Source organism: Oncorhynchus mykiss, chromosome 13 (genome assembly GCF_057628025.1).
Source record: "Oncorhynchus mykiss isolate SJ-2025 chromosome 13, ASM5762802v1, whole genome shotgun sequence".
NCBI classification, from domain to species: Eukaryota; Metazoa; Chordata; class Actinopteri; order Salmoniformes; family Salmonidae; genus Oncorhynchus; species Oncorhynchus mykiss.
In genome coordinates this window covers 72,362,936-72,390,925 of record NC_143034.1, presented here as the reverse complement: position 1 = coordinate 72,390,925, position 27,990 = coordinate 72,362,936, and the positions used below count along the sequence as shown (strand labels likewise).

At 44.6% G+C, this 27,990-nt stretch overlaps 1 protein-coding gene across 1 annotated transcript in view; it reads right to left on the bottom strand.

Annotated features, from left to right (window-relative positions):
• Nucleotides 1-27,782, bottom strand: part of LOC110485300 (NACHT, LRR and PYD domains-containing protein 12) — a 43,410-nt gene extending 15,628 nt beyond the window's left edge. Inside the window, exons 1-9 of the mRNA XM_090197441.1 lie at nt 27,655-27,782; nt 26,744-26,842; nt 22,119-22,235; nt 12,421-12,537; nt 6,434-6,512; nt 6,076-6,304; nt 3,910-5,701; nt 3,489-3,662; nt 475-648 (exon numbers count right to left, since the gene is read on the bottom strand). Of these exons, the coding sequence (XP_090053567.1) occupies nt 475-648; nt 3,489-3,662; nt 3,910-5,701; nt 6,076-6,304; nt 6,434-6,512; nt 12,421-12,537; nt 22,119-22,235; nt 26,744-26,826 (2,765 nt within the window). The 5' untranslated portion in view covers nt 26,827-26,842; nt 27,655-27,782. The remainder of the gene's footprint in view (nt 1-474; nt 649-3,488; nt 3,663-3,909; nt 5,702-6,075; nt 6,305-6,433; nt 6,513-12,420; nt 12,538-22,118; nt 22,236-26,743; nt 26,843-27,654) is intronic.
• Nucleotides 27,783-27,990: the final 208 nt, after the last annotated feature.

Sequence of the window (27,990 nt, the reverse complement as noted above, 5' to 3'; positions counted from 1 at the left end):
TCAAAAGTGTAGTATTTGGTCCCACACTTGTTGGTTGCATTTGCAGGTTGTTTTAGTTGTGTTTTGGGTTATGTTTTGCCCAATAGTAACTGAATGGTGGATTATGACTGGATTAATCTTCTATCTAATTGAGTAGATACAAAGTTTCTAAACACTAAATTAATTGTGATGATACCGATACCATAATTACGAAAAATCAAGAAGAAATCATGAATAATAATGAGTGAGAAAGTTAGAGTATACAACAAAACATGCTAACCTCTCACCATTACCCTCCAATAAAAGGTGAGATTCTGTATTGTCGCTTAATGTGAAACATTCTATCTGAAATTCAAAATGCTGGAGCATAGTGACACATTTAAAACTGTAAGCTTCACTGTCCAAACACATGTGGTGTGGACTATGTGTGCCTGGTAAACACATGTGGATCTGGTGAACAATTATCACTTGTTGACCAACTACAGGAATACTAACCTCAGAGTCTCCAGTTTACAGTGGGGAATCCCAAGTACAGCAGAGAGCAGCTTCACTCCGGAATCCTTCAGGTCATTGTTACTCAGATCCAGGTTTCTCAGGTGTGAGGGGTTTGACCTCAGAGCTGAGACCAGAGAAGCACAGCCTTCCTCTGTGACTAGACAGGCTGACAACCTGCAAACAGTAAAATCGTTTTAAAATAACACTGCTATTATTTGGCTGTGAAAATAGAGAGGCAGTATATTTTTCAACATAATCAGATACTGTATATCAGCGTCCTGAAACCGTCCATATCTATTCATAAATGGATGTATTATTATTAACAATGACAAATGATAGAAGTACTGCTTCTAGAGAGAGAAACATTTTTAATACAAATATGTGAGTAGACTGACTTGACCAGTATAAAATGCAGTCTCAGTCAAAAGACAAACACTGAGGTATCATATTAAGACTGTATTGAGTATACAGTCCACACCACATCTATTTTGGAAATTAAGCTAACTTTTTACATTTGGCTCTATATTCCAGCAATTTAGATTTCAGACCAAATGTTTCATATGAGCTGACAGTATATAATGTCACCTTTAATTTGAGGGTATTTTCATACATATTTGTTTGACCATTTAGAAATGAAATTACTTCATTACTTCATACTTCAATTGAATAAGTCATGAGTATTCTGGCCAATTCACTTATAGTGTATTAATGTAGTCAAAAGTTTAGTATTTGGTAACATATTCCTTGCACACAGAGACTACAACAGGCTTGATCTGGTTGTGTTTTGGTTTCTGTTTTGCCCAATAGTAACTGAATGGTGGATGACGGCCAGAGTAATTTTATTTAGAAGTGAATAGATAAAAATGTTTCTAAAAAATACAGAAATTCATCCTGATGATGCCATGATTAATAAAATGAATCATGAATAATAATGAGTGAGAGAGTTACAGAGACTAAAACAAAACATGCTAACCTCTCACCATTAACCTCAAATTAAAGGTAGCATTCATATGAAACATTGCTGGAGCATAGCGCCAAATTTAAAACTATAAGCTTCACTGTCCAAACACATTTGGTGTGGACTACCTGTCCCAGACCTTCTGTTTTCAACTATCTAGAGACAGCAGGAGCGGCAGAGACACTCTGAATGATCGGCTATGAAAAGCCAACTGACATTTACTCCTGAGGTGCTTGACCTGTTGCACCCTCGACAACCACTGTTATTATTATTATTTGACCCTGCTGGTCATTTATGAACAGTTGAACATTTTTATTTATTTTATTATATTTCACCTTTATTTAACCAGGTAAGCAAGTTGAGAACAAGTTCTCATTTACAACTGCGACATGGCCAAGATAAAGCAAAGCAGTGCGACACAAACAACAACACAGAGTTACAGATGGAATAAACAAGCGTACAGTCAATAACACAATAGAAAAAAAGAAAGCCTATATACAGTGTGTGCAAATAGCGTGAGGAGGTAAGGCAATAAATAGGCCATAGTAGCAAAGTAATTACAATTTAGCAGATTAACACTGGAGTGATAGATGAGCAGATGGTGATGTGCAAGTAGAAATACTGGTGTGCAAAAAGGCAGAAAAGTAAATAAAAAACAATATGGGAATGAGGTAGGTAGATTGGGTTGGCTATTTACAGATGGGCTATGTACAGCTGCAGCGATCGGTTAGCCGCTCAGATCGCTGATGTTAAAAGTTAGTGAGGGAAATATAAGTCTACAGCTTTAGCGATTTTTGCAATTTGTTCCAGCCACTGGCAGCAGAGAAGTGGAAGGAAAGGCGGTCAAAGTAGGTGTTGGCTTTGGGGATGACCAGTGAGATATACCTGCTGGAGCGCGTGCTACGGGTGGGTGTTGTTATCGACACTTATCTCAGTGAGCTGAGATAAGGCGGAGCTTTACCTAGCATAGACTTATAGATGAACTGGAGCCAGCGGGTCTGGCGACGAATATGTAGCGAGGGCCAGCCGACAAAAGCATTCGCAGTGGTGGGTGGTATAAGGGGCTTTGGTGACAAAACGGATGGCACTGTGATAGACTTCATCCAGTTTGCTGAGTAGAGTATTGGAAGCTAATTTGTAAATGACATCGCCGAAGTCGAGGATCGGTGGGATAGTCAGTTTTACGAGGGTATGTTTGGCGGCGTGAGTGAAGGAGGCTTTGTTGCGAAATAGGAAGCTGATTCTAGATTTAATTTTGGAATGGAGATGTTTAACATGAGTCTGGAAAGAGAGTTTACAGTCTTACCAGACAATTAGGTATTTGTAGTTGTCCACATATTCTAAGTCAGAACCGTCCAGAGTAGTGATGCTAGTCGGGTGGGCGGGTGGGGGCAGCGATCGGTTGAAAAGCATGCATTAGGTTTTTACTAGCGTTTAAGGGAAGTTGGAGGCCACGGAAGGAGTGTTGTATGGCATTGAAGCTCGTTTGGAGGTTAGTTAACACAGTTTCCAAAGAAGGGCCAGGTGTATACAGAATGGTGTTGTCTGCGTAGAGGTGGATCAGGGAATCACCCGCAACAAGAGCGACATCGTTGATATATACAGACAAAAGAGTCGGCCCAAGAATTGAACCCTGTGGAACCCCAATATAGACAGCCAGAGGTCCGGACAACAGGTCCTCCGATTTGACACACTGAACTCTGTCTGAGAAGTAGTTGGTGAACCAACATCTTGGCCATGTTCTGTTATAATCTCCACCCGGCACAGTCAGAAGTCAGAAGAGGACTGGCCACCCCTCATAGCTTGGTTCCTCTCTAGATTTCTTCCTAGGTTCTGGCCTTTCTATGGAGTTATTCCTAGCCACCGTGCTTCTACCCCTGCATTGCTTGCTGTTTGGGGTTTTAGGCTGGGTTTCTGTACAGCACTTTGTGACATCGGCGGATGTAAGAAGGGCTTTATAAATACATTTGATTGATTTATGGACTACGTGTGCCTGGTAAAACACGTGGATCTGGTGAAAAGTTATCACATGTTGACCAAATACAGGAATACTGACCTCAGAGTCTCCAGTTTACAGCGGGGATTCCCCAGGCCAGCAGAGAGCAGCTTCACTCCTGAATCCTTCAGGTCATTGTTACTCAGATCCAGAACTCTCAGGTGTGAGGGGTTTGACTTCAGAGCTGAGGCCAGAGAAGTACAGCTTTCCTCTGTGACTCCACAGCCAGACAGCCTGACATAGAGATCATCATGATTTCACAAACACACTGTTAATTTAACAACAGTAGTGAGAAGGACAATGGCAGATGCATATGGTTTATTCTCACAAACAACACATAAATTCATGTTCCGTCCTGTTGTTTTTGACTAATGTCAAATCAAAGCATTGATTTAAATATGTTTTTCAAAAATATATATTTTCTCGAAACTGAATATTTATTTCTGATGACTAGTACTTAAATGTCATTTTATGGACTCACAGAGCAGCTTTGGATGCTTTGACCACTGGCAGTAGCATCAGAACACCTTCCTTTGATCTGGAGTATTTTTTCAGGTCAAACACATCCAGCTCCTTTTCTGAAGTCAGCAACACAAAGATCAGAGCTGACCACTGTGCAGGTGAGAGTTCTTCACAGGAGACACTTCCAGATCTCAGGTAGCTTTGGATCTCCTCCACTAGAGAATGGTCATTCAGTTCATTCAGACAATGGAACAGATTGATGCACCTCTCTGGAGAGGGATTCTCCCTGATCTTCTCCTTGATGTACTTGACTGTTTCTTCATGGCATTGTGAGCTGCTTCTTGTCTTTGTCAGTAGACCTCGTAAGTGCTTCTGATTGGACTCCAGTGAGAGGCCCAGAAGGAAGCGGAGGAAAAGGTCCAGGTTTCCCGTCTCATTTTGTAATGCTTTATCCACAGCACTCTTGTAGAAAGTAACGTCATGCTTGTTTCTGAACAGCGCAAAAAAGTTACTGGGCATTGATTGAGGTTTGACCATTAGATTTTCATTGTTGTTAATGAATGAGAGGAACACATATACAGCAGCCAGAAACTCCTGAATGCTCAGATGTACGAAGCAGTACACCTTGTCCTGGTACAGCCCACATTCATCTTTAAAGAGCTGTGTGCACAATCCTGAGTACACTGAGGCTTCATTGACATCAATGCCAGCCTCTTTCAGGTCTTCTTCATAGAACATTATATTTCCCTTCACAAGCTGTTGAAAAGCCAGTTTTCCCAGTGACAGAATGCTCTCTTTATTCCAGTGTGGATCGGTCTCTTCTTTCCCAAGATACTTGCCATTCTTTTGTTTGGTCTGAAACACCACAAGGTGTGTGTACATCTCAGTCAGAGTCTTGGGCATCTCTTCTCTCTTATGTTTCAGCATATGTTCAAGGACTATTGCAGAAATCCAACAGAATACTGGAATGTGGCACATGATGTGGAGGCTCCTTGATGTCTTTATGTGCGAGATGATTCTGCTGGCCAGATCCTCATCACTGAATCTCTTTCTAAAGTACTCCTCCTTCTGTGGGTCATTGAACCCTCGTACCTCTGTCACCTGGTCAACACAACCCGAAGGGATCTTGCTGGCTGCTGCAGGTCGGGTAGTTATCCAGAGAAGAGCAGAGGGAAGCAGATTTCCCTTGATGAGATTTGTCAATAGAACATCTACTGAGGTTGACTTTGTGACGTCACAACAGATCTTGTTCTTCTGGAAGTCTAGGGGCAGTCGGCACTCATCCAAACCATCAAAGATGAACAGAACTTTGTACTTGTCATAATTGGAGATCCTTGATTGTTTGGTTTCCATTGAGAAGTGATTGAGAAGTTCAATTAAAGTGTGTTTTTTCCCTTTTATTAAATTCAGCTCCCGAAAAGGGAATGAAAATACAAATTGAACATCCTGATTTGCTTTTCCTTCAGCCCAGTCCAGGATGAACTTCTGCACAGAGACTGTTTTTCCAATGCCAGCAACTCCCTTTGTCAGCACAGTTCTGATAAGTTTGTCTTGTCCAGTTAAGGGTTTGAAGATGTTGTTACATTTGATTGGAGTCTCTGGTCTTGCTTGTTTCCTGGTTGTTGTCTCAATCTGTCTCAGCTCATGTTCATTATTGACCTCTCCTTTTCCACCCTCTGTGATGTAGAGCTCTGTGTAGATCTTATTGAGAAGTGTTGGGTTTCCTTGTTTAGCGATACCCTCAAATACACATTGAAACTTCTTCTTTAGATTAGATTTGAGTTCACGTTTGTATATCACAGCAAGCTCATCTGAATGAAGAAATAACACAGGGATATTAATATTACTTCTGTTTTAATGCCTACAGTGTTATAGGACTGTGCTATAAAGTTGGATATTATAATAATTTACTATATTAACTACCTGTATAAATTTGTAATTTCTTCATATTGCGTTACACACTGGTGTGACTGATTATATTATTAATGGTATTATTGATGGTATTGTTCATGTGGTCTCTCTCTCTCTCTAACACATCCCTCCTGCTACTTGATGAAGTCACTAGGTGTTGTGTTAAGGCTGCTACAATGCCATTGAGTTACACAGCTACTTTAGCTGTACTTTAGCTACAGCTTTTAAATATTTGTTATAAAATAGCATTCCACATTAGGCAGACAGGTCTTACTTTTCTCCAGTGTGTCAGCAAGCTCCTTCTGGTTCATTTTACTCAGGATGTGCAATGTGATCTTCAGAGCCCCCTCTCTGGCACTGCTCTCCTGCTTCTCATCTTCAGCGTCCACCACTTCCTTATCCTGCTTCTGACTCTCAAAGCCTTCTGGGATTCCTGGACTAAGAATCCTCTTGAACATTGTCAGCTCATTCTTCACAAATGTCATAATATTCTCTTCAAGCAACTGAAATAAATAAAGTAAATAAGTTAAGCAAGAAAATAAAAGCTTTCTCATTCACACATTAATGAATGATTGACAGATCATCTTTACTTGAGGTAAACAAAATCAAATGTATGTAACAGTACCACATACACTGAATATGGAGGCCAGGTCTGTTTGATGACTCTGGGAAGACTGACCACTGAAAATCTCTGATCGATCCTGTTGGTTTCTTTGAAAAAAACATGAGATTACATTTCCTCATCCAGTGAGTGCACACACACTCACACACAGACAAACAAACACGGGGATACTGTCACAAAGCTAACTAAAAAGCAGCATTCCCCAAGTGAGGATGGCTTTCACTTCAGCATTGATAAATTCATGAACTTCTTTGAGGAAAAGATCATGATCATTAGAAAGCAAATTACGGACTCCTATTTAAATCTGCGTATTCCTCCAAAGCTCAGTTGTCCTGAGTCTGCACAACTCTGCCAGGACCTAGGTACAAGAGAGACACTCAAGTGTTGTAGTACTATATCTCTTGACGCAACGATTAAAATAATCATGGCCTCTAAACCTTCAAGCTGCATACTGGACCCTATTCCAACTAAACTACTGAAAGAGCTGCTTCCTGTGCTTGGCCCTCCTATGTTGAACATAATAAACGTCTCTCTATCCACCGGATGTGTACCAAACTCACTGAAAGTGGCAGTAATAAAACCTCTCTTGAAAAAGCCAAACCTTGACCCAGAAAATATAAAAAACTATCGGCCTATATCGAATCTTCCATTCTTCACAAACTTTTTAGAAAAAGCTGTTGCGCAGCAACTCACTGCCTTCCTGAAGACAAACAATGTATACGAAATGCTTCAGTCTGGTTTTAGACCCCATCATAGCACTGAGACTGCTCTTGACCTTTTAATGGCGTCAGACCGAGGCTCTGCATCTGTACTCGTGCTCCTAGACCTTAGTGCTGCTTTTGATACCATCGATCACCACATTCTTTTGGAGAGATTGGAAACCCAAATTGGTCTACACGGACAAGTTCTGGCCTGGTTTAGATCTTATCTGTCGGAAAGATATCAGTTTGTCTCTGTGAATGGCTTGTCCTCTGACAAATCAACTGTACATTTCGGTGTTCCTCAAGGTTCCGTTTTAGGACCACTATTGTTTTCACTATATATTTTACCTCTTGGGGATGTCATTCGGAAACATAATGTTAACTTCCACTGCTATGCGGATAACACACAGCTGTACATTTCGATGAAACATGGTGAAGCACCAAAATTGCCCTCGTTAGAAGCCTGTGTTTCAGACATAAGGAAGTGGATGGCTGCAAACATTCTACTTTTAAACTCGGTCAAAACAGAGATGCTTGTTCTAGGTCCCAAAAAACAAAGAGATCTTCTGTTGAATCTGACAATTAATCTTGATGGTTGTACAGTTGTCTCAAATAAAACTGTGAAGGACCTCGGCGTTACTCTGGACCCTGATCTCTCTTTTGACGAACATATCAAGACTGTTTCAAGGACAGCTTTTTTCCATCTACGTAACATTGCAAAAATCAGAAACTTTCTGTCCAAAAATTATGCAGAAAAATTAATCCATGCTTTTGTTACTTCTAGGTTAGACTACTGCAATGCTCTACATTCCAGCTACCCAGATAGAGCACCAAATTATCTTCAGTTAGTGCTAAATACGGCTGCTAGAATCCTGACTAGAACCAAAAAATTTGATCATATTACTCCAGTGCTAGCCTCCCTACACTGGCTTCCTGTTAAGGCAAGGGCTGATTTCAAGGTTTTACTGCTAACCTACAAAGCATTACATGGGCTTGCTCCTACCTATCTTTCCGATTTGGTCCTGCCGTACATACCTACACGTATGCTACAAGACGCAGGCCTCCTAATTGTCCCTAGAATTTCTAAGCAAACAGCTGGAGGCAGGGCTTTCTCCTATAGATCTCCATTTTTATGGAATGGTCTGCCTACCCATGTGTGAGACGCAGACTCGATCTCAACCTTTAAGTCTTTACTGAAGACTCATCTCTTCAGTGGGTCATATGATTGGGTGTAGTCTGGCCCAGGAGTGTGAAGGTGAATGGAAAGGGTCTGGAGCAACGAACCGCCCTTGCTGTCTCTGCCTGGCTGGTTCCCCTCTCTCCACGGGGATTCTCTGCCTCTAACCCTATTACAGGGGCTGAGTCACTGGCTTACTGGTGCTCTTTCATGCCGTCCCTAGGAGGGGTGTGTCACTTGAGTGGGTTGAGTCACTGACGTGATCTTCCTGTCTGGGTTGGCACACCCCCTTGGGTTGTGCCGTGGCGGAGATCTTTGCGGGCTATACTCGGCCTTGTCTCAGGATGGTAAGTTGGTGGTTGAAGATATCCTTCTAGTGGTGTGGGGGTCTGTGCTTTGGCAAAGTGGGTGGGGTTATATCCTTCCTGTTTGGCCCTGTCCAGGGTATCATTGGATGGGGCCACAGTGTCTCCTGACCCCTCCTGTCTCAGCCTCCAGTATTTCTGCTGCAGTAGTTTATGTGTCGGGGGGCTAGGGTCAGTTTGCTATAGCTGGAGTACTTCTCCTGTCTTACCCGGTGTCCTGTGTGAATTTAAGTATGCTCTTTCTAATTCTCTCTTTCTCTCTTCTCTCTCTCTCTCTGGGGACCTGAGCCCTTGGACCATGCCTCAGGACTACCTGACATCATGACTCCTTGCTGTCCCCAGTCCACCTGGCCGTGCTGCTGCTCCAGTTTCAACTGTTCTGCCTGCGGCTATAGAACCCTGACCTGTTCACATTATGTGCTACCTGTCCCAGACCTGCTGTTTTCAACTCTCTAGAGACAGCAGGAGGGTAGAGATACTCTTAATGATCGGCTATAAAAAGACAACTGACATTTACTCCTGAGGTGCTGACTTGCTGCACCCTCGACAACTACTGTGATTATTATTATTTGACCATGCTAGTAATTTATGAACATTTGAACATCTTGGCCATGTTCTGTTATAATCTCCACCCGGCACAGCCAGAAGAGGACTGGCCACCCCTCATAGCCTGGTTCCTCTCTAGGTTTCTTCCTAGGTTTTGGCCTTTCTAGGGTGTTTTTCCTAGCCACCATGCTTCTACACCTGCATTGCTTGCTGTTTGGGGTTTTAGGCTGGGTTTCTGTACAGCACTTTGAGATATCAGCTGATGTAAGAAGGGCTATATAAATACATTTGATTTGATTTGATGGGAATGTTGTGTTTGTTTGATATTGTTTTAGGACTATGAACATGGAAAAAGGGATTAGAACACGGATTATGAAAACAACAAAATACATGGGAAAATTGGGGAGGAGAAATGACTAGAGACAGTGCTATTTAACTCACTGACCATGACCATGTTAAAGATGGCGCCGGAGAAGAAGGCATGACGTTTTACATGTCCCCAACCCATTGTGTTTTTTTTATTTTTTATTTGCGTTGTTTGTAACTTAATTTTGTACTTATTTTGTACATAATGTTGCCACTACCATCTCTTATGACCGAAAATAACTTCTGGACATCAGGACTGCGATTCCTCACACGGACTGACAGAATCCTTTTTTTCCTTTAACGAGTCTGACGAGCCAGACGTGAATGATATACTGCTTTCTCGGGAGCCCAGATCCCTGTGATTTGCATGTAGAGGAGATGAAGAAAAAGGGGCCAGAGGGTGGGCTGCCTTCGGAGAATTCGTAGGCGATCGAATAAACCCCCACTTCCTTCCATTCTGCTAGCAAACGTGCATTCTTTGAAGAATAAAATCGAGGATCTACGCGGAAGATTAAACTACCAACGGGACATTCAAAATTGTAGAATCTTGTGCTTCACGGACTCGGAGTCTGGTAAGACAAGGGGCGGCGGACTATGTATTTTTGTAAATAACAGCTGGTGCACGATGTCTAAGGAAGTCTCGAACTATTGAATGCCTGAGGTAGAGTATCTCATGATAGGCTGTACACCATACTATCTACCTAGAAAGTTTTCATCTGTGTTTTTCATAGCTGTTTACATACCACCACAGACTGAGGCTGGCACTAAGAACGCATTGAATGACCTGTATTCCGCCATAAGCAAACAAGAAAATGCCCACCCAGAGGCGGCGCTTTCAGTTACTGGGGACTTTAATGAAGGGAAACTTAAATCTGTTTTACCAAATTTCTATCAGCATGTTAAATGTGCAACCAGAGGAAAATAAATCTAGGCCGCCTTTACTCCACACACATACAAAACTCTCCCTCGTACTCCATTTGGCATATCTGATCATAATTCTATCCTCCTGGTTTCTGCTTACAAGCAAAAATTCAAGCAGGGAGCACCAGTGTCTAGATCAATATAAAAGTGGTCAGATGAGGCAGATGCTAAGCTACAGGACTGTTTTTCTACCACAGACTGGAATATGTTCTGGGACTCCTCCGATGGCATTGAGGAGTACACCACATCAGTCATCGGCTTCATCAATAAGTGCATCGATGACATCATCCCCACAGTGACCGTACCTACATACCCGAACCAGAAGCCATGGATTTCAGGCAACATCCGCACTGAGCTAAATGCTAGAGCTACCGCTTTCAAGGTGCGGGACTCTAACCTGGAAGCTTATAAGATATCCTGCTATGCCCTCCGAAGAAACATCAAAAAGGCAAAGCATCAATACAGGACTAAGATCGAGTCTTACTACACCGGCTGTAAAGCTTGTCATATGTGGCAGGGCTTGCAAACCATTACAGACTACGAAGGGAAGCACAGCCGAGAGCTGCCCAGTGACACGAGCCAGGCAAGCTAAACTACTTCTATGCTCGCTTCAAGGCAAATAACACTGAACCATGCATGAGAGCACCAGCTGGAAGACTAAGGACCCTGGGACTAAACACCTCCCTCTGCAACTGGATCCTGGACTTCCTGACGGGCCACCCCCAGCTGGTAAGGGTAGGTAACAACACATCCGCAACGCTGATCCTCAACACAGGGGACCCTCAGGAGTGGGTTCTCAGTCCCATCCTGTACTGCCTGTTCACTCATGACTGTATTGCCAGGAACGACTCCAACACCATCATTAAGTTTGCAAATGACACAACAGTGTCAACCTGATCACCGACAACGACGAGACAGCCTATAGGGAGAAGGTCAGAGACTTGGACGTGTGGTGCTAGGACAACATCCTCTCCTTCAATGTGATCAAGACAAAGGAGATGATTGTGGACTACAGGAAAAAGAAGACCAAAAATGTCCCCATTCTCATTGACAGGGCTGTAGTGGAGCAGTTTGAGAGCTTCAAGTTCCTTTGTGTCCACATCACCAACAAACTAACATGGTCCAAGCACACCAAGACAGTTGTAAAGAGGGCACGACAAAACATATTCCCCCTCAGGAGACTGAAAAGATTTGTCACGGGTCCTCAGATCCTCAAAAGTTTCTACAGCTGCACCATCGAGAGTATCCTGGCTGGTAGCATCACTGCCTGGTGTGGCAACTGTTCGGGCCTCCGACCGCAAGGCACTACAGAGGGTTGTGCGAACGGCCCAGTACATCACTGGATCCAAGCTTCCTGCCATCCAGGACCTCTATACCAGATGGTGTCAGAGGAAGGCCCTAAAAATTGTCAAGGACTTCAGCCACCCTAGTCATAGACTGTTTTCTCTGCTACTGGTACCGGAGCACCAAGTCTAGGTACAAGAGGCTTCTTAACAGCTTCTACCCCTAAGCCATAAGACTACTGAACATCTAATCAAATGTCTACCCAGACGGTTTGCATTGCCCCCCCCCCCCCCCCCCCCATTTTTCACTGCTGCTACTCTCTGTCGTTATCATCTGTGCATTTTCACTTTAATAACTCTACCTACATGTACATATTCCCTCAACTAACCGATGCCCCCACACATTGACTCTGTTCCTATACCCCCATGTATATAGTCTCGCTACTGTTATTTTACTGCTGCTCTTTAACTACTTATTAAGCATAGTTTTTACTCTCATTTTTATTTTTATTTTTACTGCATTGTTGGTTAGGGGCTCATAAGTAAGCATTTCACTGTAAGGTCTACAACTACACCTGTTGTATTCGGCGATTGTAACCAATACAATTTGAATTTATTTGATTTTGATTTCTTCTTACCTTTGTTCAGGTGAAAAGTCTCCCTCTCTAAACACTATAGGTTGACGCATAGACCGATCACTCTTCATGGACACACAGCTGGGTACAGGGAAGGCTGGTCTCTCCTGCTTGATTGGACTTCAACACAACAGAGACACAAATTACATCTCTCATCTACTCTGAGCTCAGATGGGGAAACATAAGAAGAGTTTCATTCCAGAATGTCATACGTTTTCAGAAATGTTGGTAAACTAGCTTTTATTGTTTAAAAAAATTATTAAAGAAATGTTTGTGTTTTTCTACAATCTAAACATGTCATGGGGTTGTTTAAATGACAGACATATTTGTTTAAAATCTATCACTTGATGGTTTTATTTCAGAGAGACAAATAATAATTGTCTCAATCAATTGAGTTCTATTTAGGTTAAGTAAGTTGTCTCAATATATTTAATGACGTGTAGCCTAACATTTACACAATGATGTGCCAAATCTGTGATATTGTGCATTTTTATTGGGTAAGCAAGAAAATAAGCCATAGGTGCTAATATCTCTCTAGGAGCTTATCCCTTGTCAGTATTTTGAAAAAATTATAATGTTAAGGAAATATTTGAAGGGAGTAAACTGATCCGAGAGCAGCTATCCCTTTCTTTCAATCATATCAGTATCGATACATCCAGTTTCTGCTGGTCAGACATGGAACCCTGACCTATTCACCAGACGTGTGACCTTGTCCCGAACCTGCTGTTTCAACCCCCCCCCCCTTTCTCTCTCTCTCTCTCTCTATTTTCCAGCTTTGAAAAACGGGGTCAAATTAAGATATGACATCTGCAAGTGCATTCATTTTAAGATAGATTAGACAACCACATATCACAGTCAAATATACCATATACGAACACTCCATTCCAGCTAAACAAACTTAAAGGACCCATATTTACAAATACTCCAGAGAAATATGCTGGAAGTGGGGTGTTTGCTGGATATTAGTGACCACTGTCCCTTTGCATGTGTCAGGGGTATACGGATGCCTCAATCCAAACCTCGTTTTATCAACAAGATAAATTTGAAACATTTCAATGAACAGGCCTTTATTTGTGTGTCACGCCCTGGCCTTAGTATTTTGTGTTTTCTTTATTATTTTGGTCAGGCCAGGGTGTGACATGGGTTATTTATGTGGTGTGTTTTGTCTAGGTTTTTTTGTAGGTTATGGGATTGTGGTGTAGTATAGTAGTCTAGGAAAGTCTATGGTTGCCTGGAGTGGTTCTCAATCAGAGGCAGGTGTTTATCGTTGTCTCTGATTGGGAACCATATTTAGGCAGCCATATTCTTTGAGTGTTTCGTGGGTGATTGTTCCTGTCTCTGTGTTTGTTGCACCAGATAGGCTCAGTCACTTTGGTTTTTTCTTTTCACTTGTTTTGGAAGAGAAGAGAACGAGCGCCATTCTCCTTGCGGAGATGGTGCTAAATACATCAACACGGTCGGTCCCTGGGATTGGGCTGGCTAACACGATTAGGTTTGCTTGGAAGGAAAAGGAGATGGAGCCTTTAGGACGGGAATCTTTTGGAAGGATAATATTGATGGGGATTCTAAAGCTGACGGTGAAGGGCGTGTTTTGTTTCCAAGGCAACTCGTTGGAGGGAGCATACGACGTGGCACTATATACAGAGGCAAAACACGATGATACCCTGAGAAGGGCAAGAGCAGTGGGAGGTGAGAGGCCGATGTGCCACTACGAAATAACAAGCCTGGCGAAGAATAATTTTAGGGTTGTAACTGTCAACATTTACAACCCTTACGTTAAGGACGAAGAGGTGAGGGCTTTTCTGGGGAGATATATGGATAACGTCTCCTCAGCAAGGCACCTCAAAGACTCCCTTGGGTTTTGGAATGGGAGGAGAGGTTTCCAGGCCCTCCTCAGAGAGGACCCAAAGGGACATGGTGGCTACCTCCATCCTCCTGCTATGTTCTCCCTAGGGGCTGACAGGGGGACGTTGTTTTATGCACGTCAGCCCCCATTTTGCAGACGCTGTATGGCCTACGGTCACATATTCGCCTCATGCAGTACAAGAAAATGCAGATTTTGTGCATCTGAGGATCATGAGGCGAGGGATTGTGACAAGCCTAAGACGTGCCATGGGTGTGGCTCGTCAGCACACCTGTGGCGGGGGTGCCCGGCCCGTCAGCGGTCATATGCGTCTGCGGCTGGGGGGGGAGCAGGGGCGGGGGATGGGGGAAGAAGAGGAGGGGAAGGAAGCACGCCTCATGATCAGAGTACAGGTCCAGAGGGGAAGGCCACAAGGAAGGAGGAGGAGCAAGAAGCGGCGGAAGGAAGAGAGAAGGAAACGGAAGGCACGGGAGTAGGAGAACCAGGAAAAGCGGCGGAAGACGGCAACCGAGTGGAGGAGCATGAGAGAGAAGAAAGCGATGGAGGAGTGGTGGTGAAGGAGACGGTGGAAGAGCAAGTGGACTGGGGGGAATGTGCCCTGGTGGAAGAGATGAGGGGTATGGTGGAGGAGCTGGCGGGGGGGGGTTGGTATCTCTCCACTGCCGTCATCACCGAAGAAGAGAATGAAGAGGAGGGAGCGATTGGCCGACAGTGAGAGGGAGGGGATGGCCAAGAGAGTGATGGGGGTGGGCGAAACCTCTGGGTTGCTGCTGGTTTCCACAGGCTCTCAATATCTGTTGGGTGGGGACACACCTAACAGGACTCAGGACTGGGTACAGGAGGAGGTGGGGAGTTTTTTGTTTGGGGACTCAGCCTCCCCGAATTTTTTCCAATCCAGCTGCAGCACTGGGGAGGGGGAGGATTGTGGGGGTAGACCCAGGGTGCAGGGCACCCCGGAGCCAAACACTATTCCTGCATCCTGGGTTGGTGAGATGGAGGAAGAGGGGGGGATGTTGGGAGTACAGATGGTGTCATCACCGGTAGATATGGAGCAGGGGAGCATCGGGTGAGTCTCCTGTTTTTGTTTTTTTCTGTCTGGGTTTAGAATTTGAGTGTATTACATGTTTTTATTTTATTCTTTCATGGGGTCTGATTTTACTTTTGTTAGTTTAAATGTAAGGGGTTTAAGGGATGGTGTTAAGAGGAGGGCGGTTTTTAGTTATTTGGAGGATGTGGAGTTTGATTTTTGTTTTTTACAGGAGGTTCACCTGAGGGATGGAGGGGATGTTAATAGGTTTAAGAGGGAGTGGGACAAGGGGGAGTCGGTTTGGGGTGTTGGGGGGGTGCACTCATCGGGGGTAGGGATTTTGTGTGGGCACAGGGAGGTTAAAGTGGAGGATTCTTTTGTGGTAATGCAGGGGAGGGTTATAGGGGTGGATGTCACGATAAGGGATTGTAATTTTAGATTAGTGGTGGTGTATGGACCACAGGTGGTGGCAGACAGGAGGGAGATGGTGGACTGTCTGACGCCCCTGTGTGTCACAAATAGGAAATTGGTGATAGGGGGGGATTTTAATACAGATTTAGGAAGAGGGGGGGATAGCAGTGCAGGCGCCATTGCCAGGCTAATGGCTTGCCATGGTCTGGTAGATGGTGGTCTGCACACTACTCCGAAAATGGACGGTCCTACATGGCGCAACTCCAGGGGGGTTGAGCGGAGGCTCGACTATATTTTTGTACCCAGGTCTTTGGGTAAGTTGTCTGGGCGGCTGTTGCCTGTTTTCTTTTCGGATCACGACGGGGTGCTCCTGCAGGTGGGGTCGCCAGTCTGCCTCTTTGGTAGGGGGTACTGGAAGCTAGATCGGGATGTGCTGGAGGAGCAGGCTTTTGTTGACGGGTTTTATGGTTTCTTTTGGAGGCTTGAGGGTCTCCGGTTCATGTGCGAGGGGGTGTTAGAGTGGTGGGATTTAGTTAAGGTGAGGATTAGGGCTTTTATAATAGGATATTGCAAGAGGAAAAAAAGGGAGGAGAGGAGGGAGGTGGATCGTATCCAAAGGTTAATTGAACTCGAGTACGAGGCAGGCAACCTCGGCGGGTCGTTTGACTGGGAGAGATCCGCAACCCTAAAGGCGCAGCTCAGGGAGTTGCAGGAGCGGAAGGCTCGAGCTTTCCTGGAGCGTGCGCATAGTGGCTTTCTAGAACACAATGAGACTTGTTCTGCTATGTTCTTTAAGTCGGTTAGGGCCAGACAGAGTAGGAAGGTAATGCATGGCGTTAGGGAAGAAAATGGTAGTATAGTTAGAGAACCAGAGGATATGGTCAGGGTGACAACTGATCATTTCCAAGGTTTATTTAAGGAAAGGGAAATAGATGTAGAGCAGGGAAATGTGTTTTTAGAACACTTGTCCAGGCGGTTGCCGGAGGACATTAGAGAAGTGATGGAGGCCCAGATCTCACTAGAAGAGGTTGAGAGCGCTCTTAGGAGGATGGGAAAAGGGAAGGTGCCTGGGATAGATGGGCTGCCGGCTGAGTTTTATCTCAAGTTTTGGGGTATACTTGGACCAGTGGTCCTCGAAGTCTTGAAGGCCATCCTTGAGACGGGGGTCCCGGGGGGATCAATGGCTGTTGGTGTGCTGTCACTTTTATATAAGAAGGGGGAAGTAACAGACCTTGGCAACTGGCGGCCGTTGACCATGCTGTGTGTAGATTACAAGCTACTTGCAAAGGTTTTAGCAGACCGGTTGCGCACAGCCCTTCCCTACGTCGTCCATGAGGATCAGACGTGCGGGGTAGAGGGCCGCTCTATTAGATGGAACCTACAGTTAATCAGGGACTCCATCGCTTGGGTTGAAGATAGAGGGCTGCCTTTAATGGTAGCAGCGCTAGATCAGGCGAAAGCCTTTGATCGCGTGAATAGATCATTTTTATTCAGAGTGTTAGGTCGATTAGGATTTGGGGAGAAGTTCATGGGATGGATTCGTACATTATATGTCGGAGCGGGGTGCCGAGTTAGTGTAAATAGTCACTTGGGTGACGTTTTTGACCTCTCGTCTGGGGTCAGGCAGGGGTGCCCACTCTCGGCTCTCCTCTTCGTTCTGTACATGGAGCCTCTGGGGGCTGCCATTAGGGCAGACACAGGGGTGGAAGGCTTGTTGATCCCTGGAAGTGGTGGGCTGCGTGTTAAGATGACGCAGTACGCCGACGACACTTCCTTGCTGCTGTGCAAGGACTCGTGCCTGACAAGGTCCCTTGCCATCTTTGGGGATTTCACCCGAGCGTCGGGAGCAGTTCTGAACCATGCAAAGTCTTCCGTCAAGTTTTTCGGAAGATGGCGCGGTAGAACGGATGTGCCCGGGGGGTTATCTCTCTGTGAGGGGGCCCTGAGGATTCTCGGGGTCCATTTTGAGACCTCCGGCTCAGCGACGCTAAACTGGAACATGCGTATCGCAGTGGTACAGAGGAAGCTAGCAATGTGGAAGGCTAGGTATTTGTCTTTTATGGGCAAAGTCCTGGTTCTAAAGGTGGATGTGTTGCCGTCTCTTTTGTATTTGGCGTACATCTACCCATTGCCGGCTAGTCTGAGGAGGCCTCTAGTGAGGCTTGTGTTTCAGTTCATGTGGAGTGGCAGGTGCGAGTGGGTCGCCAGGGCACGCATGCTTTGTCCCATCGGGGAGGGAGGTAGGGGGGTACCACATTTCCCCCTCAAGCTGGACGCAATTTTTGTTTCTTTCTTGTTAACGGAGCTTGCTCATCCAGTGATACACCCGTCCGGTTACCTCCTGCGGGTGTTCTTCTCGTATCAGGCGAGAAGCGTAATGGTGTGGTCTAACACGGGTCCTCGGGCGGAACAGCTGCCGTGGCACTTTGGTCATGCGGCCAAGTGGCTGCGTGAGCACCCTGAGGTTGAAGTTGCCCGAGTAGGTTTAGATCACAGGCACCTGTACGAGGAGGTCAGAAAGGCAGGGAGTCCGGCGCCTGTAGTGGGCATCTCGGAAGTGGTCTGGGAGGGAGTGCAGGCGCGGGGTCTGGACAACAGGCTCAAGGACCTGAATTGGTTGAGCCTCCATAAGTGCTTGCCGGTACGTTCCATCATGTACCGGTATAGTTTGGTGCAATCCCCCACCTGTCCAAGATCTTCTTGTGGCAGGGAGGAGACTGTGCGCCATGTCTTTTGGGACTGTGCCTTTGCCGGAGTAGTATGGGCTAGGGCACGGGTGTTGTTAGGTTTGGTAAGGGGGGATTTTGTATTGACGTGGGCCAGGTTAGAGAGAGGTGTAGGGAGAGCGAGAGGGACGGATAGGGACAGGTTTCTGCTCTGGCTTCTCATGAGTCTCTTTAAACGGGGGCTGTGGGAAGCCAGGCAGAACATGGTGAAGACAGGGAGAGATTGGGGGGTGGAAGGGATAGTGAGGAGGGTGGAAAGAGATTTGAGGGGGAGGATGAAGAGGGAGGAGAGGAAGTGGGGGCAGCATGCTGCCCGGGAGAGGTGGAAGGGGGGTTTAGGGCTGGGTGTCATTTAGATTTGTAAGGGGATAGATTAGGGATGGGGAGATAGGGAAAGGTAGTTTGTAGGATGACGGGGAGGGAAGATGCTCCCCTGAGGTTTTGTTTGGGGTTTTTGTTTTGTTTAAATTAAAATACCACTATTTGAGTTTGTATGGAAATTATGAGTTGTAAAGAATGAATGGTATTGATGATAATAAATTATTTTTATAAAAAAAAATAAAAAAAATAAAAAAAATAGGGCTGTTTTGGGTATTCACGTTTATTGTTTTTGTATACTGTTCGTATTTTTCATCTTTATTAAAGATGTATAAAGATAACCACGCTGCATTTTGGTCCTCCTCTCCTTCACCAGAAGAAAACCATAACAGAATCACCCACCACAACAGGACCAAGCGGCGTGGTGATAGGCAGCGGCAGCAGGAGCAGCGAAGTATGGACTATACGACTTTGGAGGAAATAGACAGGTGGGCGGTCGACCCAGGGAGAGTGCCGGAGCCCGCCTGGGATTCGCTGGAGCAGTGCGAGGAGGGTTATAGGAGAATGGAGTTGGAGAGACGAGCACGACGGCGTGGATGGAAGCCCGAGAGTCAGCCCCAAAAATTTGGGGCACACAGGGAGTATGGCGAAGCCAGGTAGGAGACCTGCGCCAACTTCCTGTGCTTACTGGGGGGCTAGAGAGACCGGGCAGGCACCGTGTTATGCTGTGGAGCGCACGGTGTCCTCAGTGCGGGTGCATAGCCCGGTGCGGTACATACCAGCTCCGCGTATCGGCCGGGCTAGAGTGGGCATCGAGCCAAGTGTAATGAAGCCGGCTCTACGCATCTGGTCTCCAGTGCGTCTCCTTGGGCCGGCTTACATGGCACCAGCCTTGCGCACGGTGTCCCCAGTTCGCCTGCATAGCCCAATGTGGGCTATTCCACCTCGCCTCACTGGCAGGGCGACCGGGAGCATTCAACCAGGTAAGGTTGGGCAGGCTCGGTGCTCAAGAGCTCCAGTGCGCCTGCACGGTCCGGTCTATCCAGTACCACCTCCACGCACCAGCCCTCCGGTGGCAGCTCCCCGCACCAGGCTTCCTGTGCGTGTCCTCGGCCCAGTACCACCAGTGCCAGCACCACGCATCAGGCCTACAGTGCGCCTCGCCTGTCCAGCGCTGCCGGAGTCTTCCGCCTGTCCAGCGCTGCCGGAGCCTTCCTCCTCAGTCCCGAGCTATCCCTCAGTCCCGAGCTACCTCAGTCCCGAGCTGTCCCTCAGTCCGGAGCTGTCCCTCAGTCCAGTGGGGCCCTTGGTTAAGGTTAATAGGCCAAGGTCAATAGGCCAAGGTCGGCGGCGAGGGTCGCCAATCTAAGGACGCGTAGTAAGCAGACTAGGACTGTGTTAGAGTGGGGTCCACGTCCCGCGCCAGAGCGGCCATCGTGGACAGACGCCCACCCAGACCCTCCCCTATGGGTTTAGGGGTGCGGCCGGGAGTCCGCACCTTGGTGGTGGGGGGGGGGGGGGGGGGGGTTAAAAACAGTGTTGTTAACAAAAGGCTAAGCTTGTGTTTGAATATATTTATTTCATTTCATTTGCGATTTTCATGAATAGAAAAAGTTGCGTTATGGTGATGCGCTTGAGGCTGTGATTACGCTCCCGGATACGGGATTGCTAGTCACTAGTAGTTAACAGCTTCTACCCCTAAGCCATAAAACTCCTGAACATCTAATCAAATGTCTACCCAGACGGTTTGCGTGTCCTCGGCCCAGTACCACCAGTGCCAGCACCACGCATCAGGCCTACAGTGCGCCTCGCCTGTCCAGCGCTGCCGGAGTCTCCCGCCTGTCCAGCGCTGCCGGAGTCTCCCGCCTGTTCAGCGCTGCCAGAGTCTCCCGCCTGTTCAGCGCTGCCAGAGCTGCCAGTCTGCAAGGAGCCGCCAGAGCTGCCAGTCTGCAAGGAGACGCCAGAGCTGCCAGTCTGCAAGGAGCCGCCAGAGCTGCCAGTCTACATGGAGCAGCCAGAGCCAGCAGTCTGCATGGAGCAGCCAGAGCCGGCAGTCTGCATGGAGCAGCCAGAGCCGGCAGTCTGCATGGAGCAGCCAGAGCCGCCAGTCAGCATAGAGCCGCCAGTCTGCCAGGATCCGCTAGTCTGCCAGGATCCGCCAGTCTGCCAGGATCCGCCAGTCTGCCAGGTTCCGCCAGTCTGCCAGGATCCGCCAGAGCCGCCAGTCTGCCAGGATCCGCCAGAGCCGCCAATCTGCCAGGATGCGCCAGAGCCGCCATTCAGCCAGGATCCGCCATTCAGCCAGGATCCGCCAGTCAGCCAGGATCTGCCAGAGCCGGCAGTCAGCCAGGATCTGCCAGAACCACCAGTCAGCCAGGATCTGCCAGAGCCATCAACCTGCCTGAGCTTCCTCTCAGTCCCGAGCTTCCCCTCAGTCCCGAGCTTCCCCTCAGTCCCGAGCTTCCCCTCAGTCCCGAGCTATCCCTCAGTCCCGAGCTATCCCTCAGTCCCGAGCTACCTCAGTCCCGAGCTGTCCCTCAGTCCGGAGCTGCCCCTCAGTCCAGTGGGGCCCTTGGTTAAGGTTAATAGGCCAAGGTCAATAGGCCAAGGTCGGCGGCGAGGGTCGCCAATCTAAGGACGCGTAGTAAGCAGACTAGGACTGTGTTAGAGTGGGGTCCACGTCCCGCGCCAGAGCGGCCATCGTGGACAGACGCCCACCCAGACCCTCCCCTATGGGTTTAGGTGTGCGGCCGGGAGTCCGCACCTTGGGGGGGGTTAAAAACAGTGTTGTTAACAAAAGGCTAAGCTTGTGTTTGAATATATTTATTTCATTTCATTTGCGATTTTCATGAATAGAAAAAGTTGCGTTATGGTGATGCGCTTGAGGCTGTGATTACGCTCCCGGATATGGGATTGCTAGTCACTAGTAGTTAACAGCTTCTACCCCTAAGCCATAAAACTCCTGAACATCTAATCAAATGTCTACCCAGACGGTTTGCATTGCCCCCCCCCCCCCCATTTTTCACTGCTGCTACTCTCTGTCGTTATCATCTGTGCATTTTCACTTTAATAACTCTACCTACATGTACATATTCCCTCAACTAACCGATGCCCCCACACATTGACTCTGTTCCTATACCCCCATGTATATAGTCTCGCTACTGTTATTTTACTGCTGCTCTTTAACTACTTATTAAGCATAGTTTTTACTCTCATTTTTATTTTTATTTTTACTGCATTGTTGGTTAGGGGCTCATAAGTAAGCATTTCACTGTAAGGTCTACAACTACACCTGTTGTATTCGGCGATTGTAACCAATACAATTTGAATTTATTTGATTTTGATTTCTTCTTACCTTTGTTCAGGTGAAAAGTCTCCCTCTCTAAACACTATAGGTTGACGCATAGACCGATCACTCTTCATGGACACACAGCTGGGTACAGGGAAGGCTGGTCTCTCCTGCTTGATTGGACTTCAACACAACAGAGACACAAATTACATCTCTCATCTACTCTGAGCTCAGATGGGGAAACATAAGATGAGTTTCATTCCAGAATGTCATACGTTTTCAGAAATGTTGGTAAACTAGCTTTTATTGTTTAAAAAAATTATTAAAGAAATGTTAGTGTTTTTCTACAATCTAATCATGTCATGGTTTGTTTAAATGACAGACATATTTGTTTAAAATCTATCACTTGATGGTTTTATTTCAGAGAGACAAATAATAATTGTCTCAATCAATTGAGTTCTATTTAGGTTAAGTAAGTTGTCTCAATATATTTAATGACGTGTAGCCTAACATTTACACAATGATGTGCCAAATCTGTGATATTGTGCATTTTTATTGGGTAAGCAAGAAAATAAGCCATAGGTGCTAATATCTCTCTAGGAGCTTATCCCTTGTCAGTATTTTGAAAAAATTATAATGTTAAGGAAATATTTGAAGGGAGTAAACTGATCCGAGAGCAGCTATCCCTTTCTTTCAATCATATCAGTATCGATACATCCAGTTTCTGCTGGTCAGACATGGAACCCTGACCTATTCACCAGACGTGTGACCTTGTCCCGAACCTGCTGTTTCAACCCCCCCCCCTTTCTCTCTCTCTCTCTCTCTATTTTCCAGCTTTGAAAAACGGGGTCAAATTAAGATATGGCATCTGCAAGTGCATTCATTTTAAGATAGATTAGACAACCACATATCACAGTCACATATACCATATACGAACACTCCATTCCAGCTAAACAAACTTAAAGGACCCATATTTACAAATACTCCAGAGAAATATGCTGGAAGTGGGGTGTTTGCTGGATATTAGTGACCACTGTCCCTTTGCATGTGTCAGGGGTATACGGATGCCTCAATCCAAACCTCGTTTTATCAACAAGAGAAATTTTAAACATTTCAATGAACAGGCCTTCATTTATTTTAGTCTAGGTTTTTTTTGTAGGTTATGGGATTGTGGTGTAGTATAGTAGTCTAGGAAAGTCTATGGTTGCCTGGAGTGGTTCTCAATCAGAGGCAGGTGTTTTGGGAACCATATTTAGGCAGCCATATTCTTTGAGTGTTTCGTGGGTGATGGTTCCTGTCTCTGTGTTAGTTTGCACCAGATAGGGCTGTTTTGGGTTTTCACTGTTATTGTTTTTGTATACCGTTTGTATTTTTCATCTTTATTAAAGATGTATAAAGATAACCACGCTGCATTTTGGTCCTCCTCTCCTTCACCAGAAGAAAACAGTAACATTGTGACCTTTATTTTGGTGACTTTGATTTTATTGCATCTATACCTGACCCAGAGTTGGCTCTGAACCACTTCTCAAATGTTTTCAATTGTATTGTAGATAAACATGCTCCCTTAAAAAATTAAGAATTAAAAATGGGTCTTGCCCTTGGTTCAGTCTAGAGCTATCTGAAGTCATACACAACATAGATACTGCCAGTCGGGCACAGACTGGCAGTCTTTTAGGCGGTTGAGAAATCTGTGATTAAAAAAGCAAAATCAGATTATTATGTTAATACACTATCTGAATGTACAGGGAACCCAGCTAAAATTTGGAAAGCTGTTAAATCACTGAAGGGTTGTATCTCCTCTTCTCTCCCCCAATAAATGAATTTAGATTCTGGCCTTATTACTGACTAAATTGATATCATTAATGCATTTAATCACCATTTTATCTCTGCAGACTTTATAAACTCAGCAAAAAAAGAAAGCAAACTTGACATGTGTAAATATTTTTACGAACATAAGATTCAACAAGTGAGACATAAACTGAACAAGTTCCACAGACATGTGACTAACAGAAATTGAATAATGTGTCCCTGAACAAAGGGGGGGTCAAAATCAAAAGTAACAGTCAGTATCTGGTGTGGCCACCAGCTGCATTAAGTACTGTATTGCATCTCCTCCTTATGGACTGCACCAGATTTGCCCGTTCTTGCTGTGAGATGTTACCCTACTCTTCCACCAAGGCACCTGCAAGTTCCCGGACATTTCTGGGGGCAAAGGCCCTAGCCCTCACCCTCCGATTCAACAGGTCCCAGACCTGCTCAATGGGATTGAGGTCCGGGCTCTTCGCTGGGCATGGCAGAACACTGTCATTCCTTTCTTGTAGGAAATCATGCACAGAATGAGCAGTATGGCTGGTGGCATTGTCATGCTGGAGGGTCATGTCAGGATGAGCCTGCGGTAAGGGTACCACATGAGGGAGGAGGATGTCTTCCCTGTAACGCACAGCAGTGAGATTGCCTGCAATGACAACAAGCTCAGTCTGATGATGCTGTGACACACCGCCCCAGACCATGACGGACCCTCCACCTCCAAATCGATCCCGATCCAGAGTACAGGCCCCGGTGTAACGCTCATTCCTTTGACGATAAATGCAAATCCGACCATTACCCCTGGTGAGACAAAACCGTGACTTGTCAGTGAAGAGCACTTTTTGCCAGTCCTGTCTGGTCCAGCGACAGTGGGTTTGTGCACATAGGTGACGTTGTTGCTGGTGATGTCTGGTGAGGACCTGCCTTACAACAGGCCTACAAGCCCTCATTCCAGCCTCTCTTAGCCTATTGCGGACAGTCTGAGCACTGATGGAGGGATTGTGCATTCCTGGTGTTCCTCGGCCAGTTGTTGTTGCCATCCTGTACCTGTCCCACAGGTGTGATGTTCGGATTAGCTGTTCCTGTGCAGGTGTTGTTACATGTGGTCTGCCACTGCGAGGACGGTCTTGTCTCCCTGTAGCGCTGTCTTAGGTGTCTCACAGGAGCTGATCATTTGGATCTTGGTCTGCTTAAGTGTGCAGCACCCCTTATTGCTGGCTCAGTAGCCCACATGTTTTATTATACATTTTTATCAGGAAGTATTCCAACAGCTTGGAAATCTGTATATGTGCTGCCAATTCTTAAGGTTGGGGATACAAATGATCTTGACAACTATCGCCCCATTTCAAGACTACGTTGTTTAGCTACAATTTTTGAATTCTTGGTTAATGTACAACTTTGTTCCTTTTTATCTGATAATTGTATTAGTACTACTACAGCAACCATGCTAGTTGTTAATGATCGCGTCAATGCCTTGGATGCTATAAAAAGAGCTGTGCTGCCCTGTTCATTGACCTGTCAAAGGTGTTCGACACTGTTGATCATTCTGTTTTGCTGTAGAAATGATCAAGAGTAGGTCTGGGATATACAGTCTGTTTATGGTTTCAGAATTATTTTAGCAACAGAATCTTGATAGATGAGGTTAAATCAGAATTTCTTGAGATTCTAAAAGGTGTTCCTCGGGGTTCAATTTTGGGTCCATTATTGTTCACTTTGTATATTAATGACATAGGAAACACTGTTAAATCTTGTAGCATTCATCTCTATGCAGATGACACAGTTTTGTATTCCTGTGCCACCTCAGTGCAGAAGGCCATTCGTGAACTTCAGCATGACTTTGATTCAATTCATTATTCACTTACAGATCTAGAATGTGCGTTAAATACAAGTAAAATACAAGTAAAATGCAAGTAAAATGCAAGTAAAATACAAGTAAAATACAAGTAAAATACAAGTAAAATACAAGTAAAATACAAGTAAAATGCAAGTAAAATACAAGTAAAATACAAGTAAAATACAAGTAAAATACAAGTAAAATGCAAGTAAAATACAAGTAAAATACAAGTAAAATACAAGTAAAATGCAAGTAAAATGCAAGTAAAATACAAGTAAAATACAAGTAAAATACAAGTAAAATACAAGTAAAATACAAGTAAAATGCAAGTAAAATACAAGTAAAATACAAGTAAAATACCAAGTTCAAGTCATGAAATGTTGACCCTGAGGACCTGTATATATACCTTATTAATTTACAAAGCAATCTGACAGAAACTCCCTCCATATGTAACTTCATTAATTAAGATAAGAATAATAAGTTACCAAACCCGTTCTCAGGAATGGATAACATTAGAGATCCCTTCAGTCTCCACAGATTTAGGAAAATGTGCGTTTTGTTTTTTTGCCCCTAATTTGTGGAACAATCTGCAGAGTTCACTGCAGCTATATGTACTGGTGCCACTCAGGCAGTTAAAATTATTGATTGAGGACCTCTATGTAGTTGAATGTGATTTATTAAATGTTTATTTTTGTTAATTGCGTGCTGAATTATATTGTTTTATACACATGTGTATGTTTTAATATTCTGTTTTTATTGTAATGTGGGCTCTCTTGTAAAATAGATTTTTAATCTCAATGCGACTCCCTGTTAAAATAAAGGTTAAATAAAAAATTTAAATTAATATATAGCGTTTTTGCAAAAACAACACATTTTCATACACATCTAAAATATATGAATAAAAAATCTGAGAACAGTAATATTTTACACACAAATGAAGGTATCCAAAAGCAATCGTTTCTGATGAAAAAACACAAATGTGAAAAAATTGTGGATATAGCACTTTGGAAATAAACTCTTCATAATTTATTTAACAAAATTGCCATCTCACCTCATAGCTTTCCTGTCATGTTCCCCAGAGAGACTCATTTTAGATGTAGGGGCCCCCTCCTCTCTCTCCCCAGAGAGACTCATTTTAGATCACTGACCCCTAAACAGAAATCAAGCATGTTGGATGTCGTTAACACAGTCACAACAAATGATTAAATGTCAATTCTCTTTTATTCATTTTATCCTAGAAATAAAACATTTACTAACAGACACATCTAAACAGTCAGGTGATTTAATGCAATCACATGAACATTGTCATGTTCTTCTAAAATAATTTAAAAAATTGTCTCTCAGAAGGGGGAACTCGCAAAGAGTCACTAACAACAACAAAAATATAACATGTGGGGTTTACGTAGGGTTTCACAAATAGTAGGGTTTAACTCATGGGGTTGATGAGAAACCGATTAATAATAATACATTATTATACGATCACATGAACATGTAATCATGACAGAATTTTTCACCTCTCCTGTAGTGGACTGTCTTTTAAATAATTTCACTCATTCTAGTGTGTTGCTTTATTCAACAGCTATGCTGTTATTATACTATTACTACATTTAGTTCATAATAACAATGTTAAGAAAAGTATGTTCAGTGGTTTCATACCAAATTACACAGAAAGCAGGAGATCTGGTAATTATGAAAACAACACATTTTCCGATATTCTGAAAGACAATTTACAACAATGATACATTAAAAAAATACCCACAATATACGAATAAATGAACAACGTGTTTTTCAATTTGACTTGCCTACGCCCAGTTAGCGCCATTTTGTATGATTGAACTGTCACGTAGCTTTCCCAGGGGAAATGGACTGTTAAGTGTTTTACTTCCATTCACTAATCAAAAAATTACACCATACATTACATTTCTCTACACACTTTACAATAATCCCTGGAAAGATTCTTACCTTGTAGCCTGAAATAAATCACAACCAGAACATGTCAAGACATTGAGGCACCTTTCGGATGACAAGTGGCTCTCTATCTATGTTCTAGGTACTTTACAGTTGATCTTTGGATGCAATAAATTTGGTCCAAGTCTAGTGACTCAACCCCATAGTATAGCATAAACATAGCAATAGTTTAACCTTTGGCCAGTAGAGGCCATGGCATACTGTAAAATGTAGAATCATTATGATGGATCCAACATATCTCTAACTTTGAAGTATACAGCGGGGTTCCAAATAATTTCCCCCCTTGAAAAGGATTAGCAAAAAGTTCTCAAAAAAATACATAATTCAAAT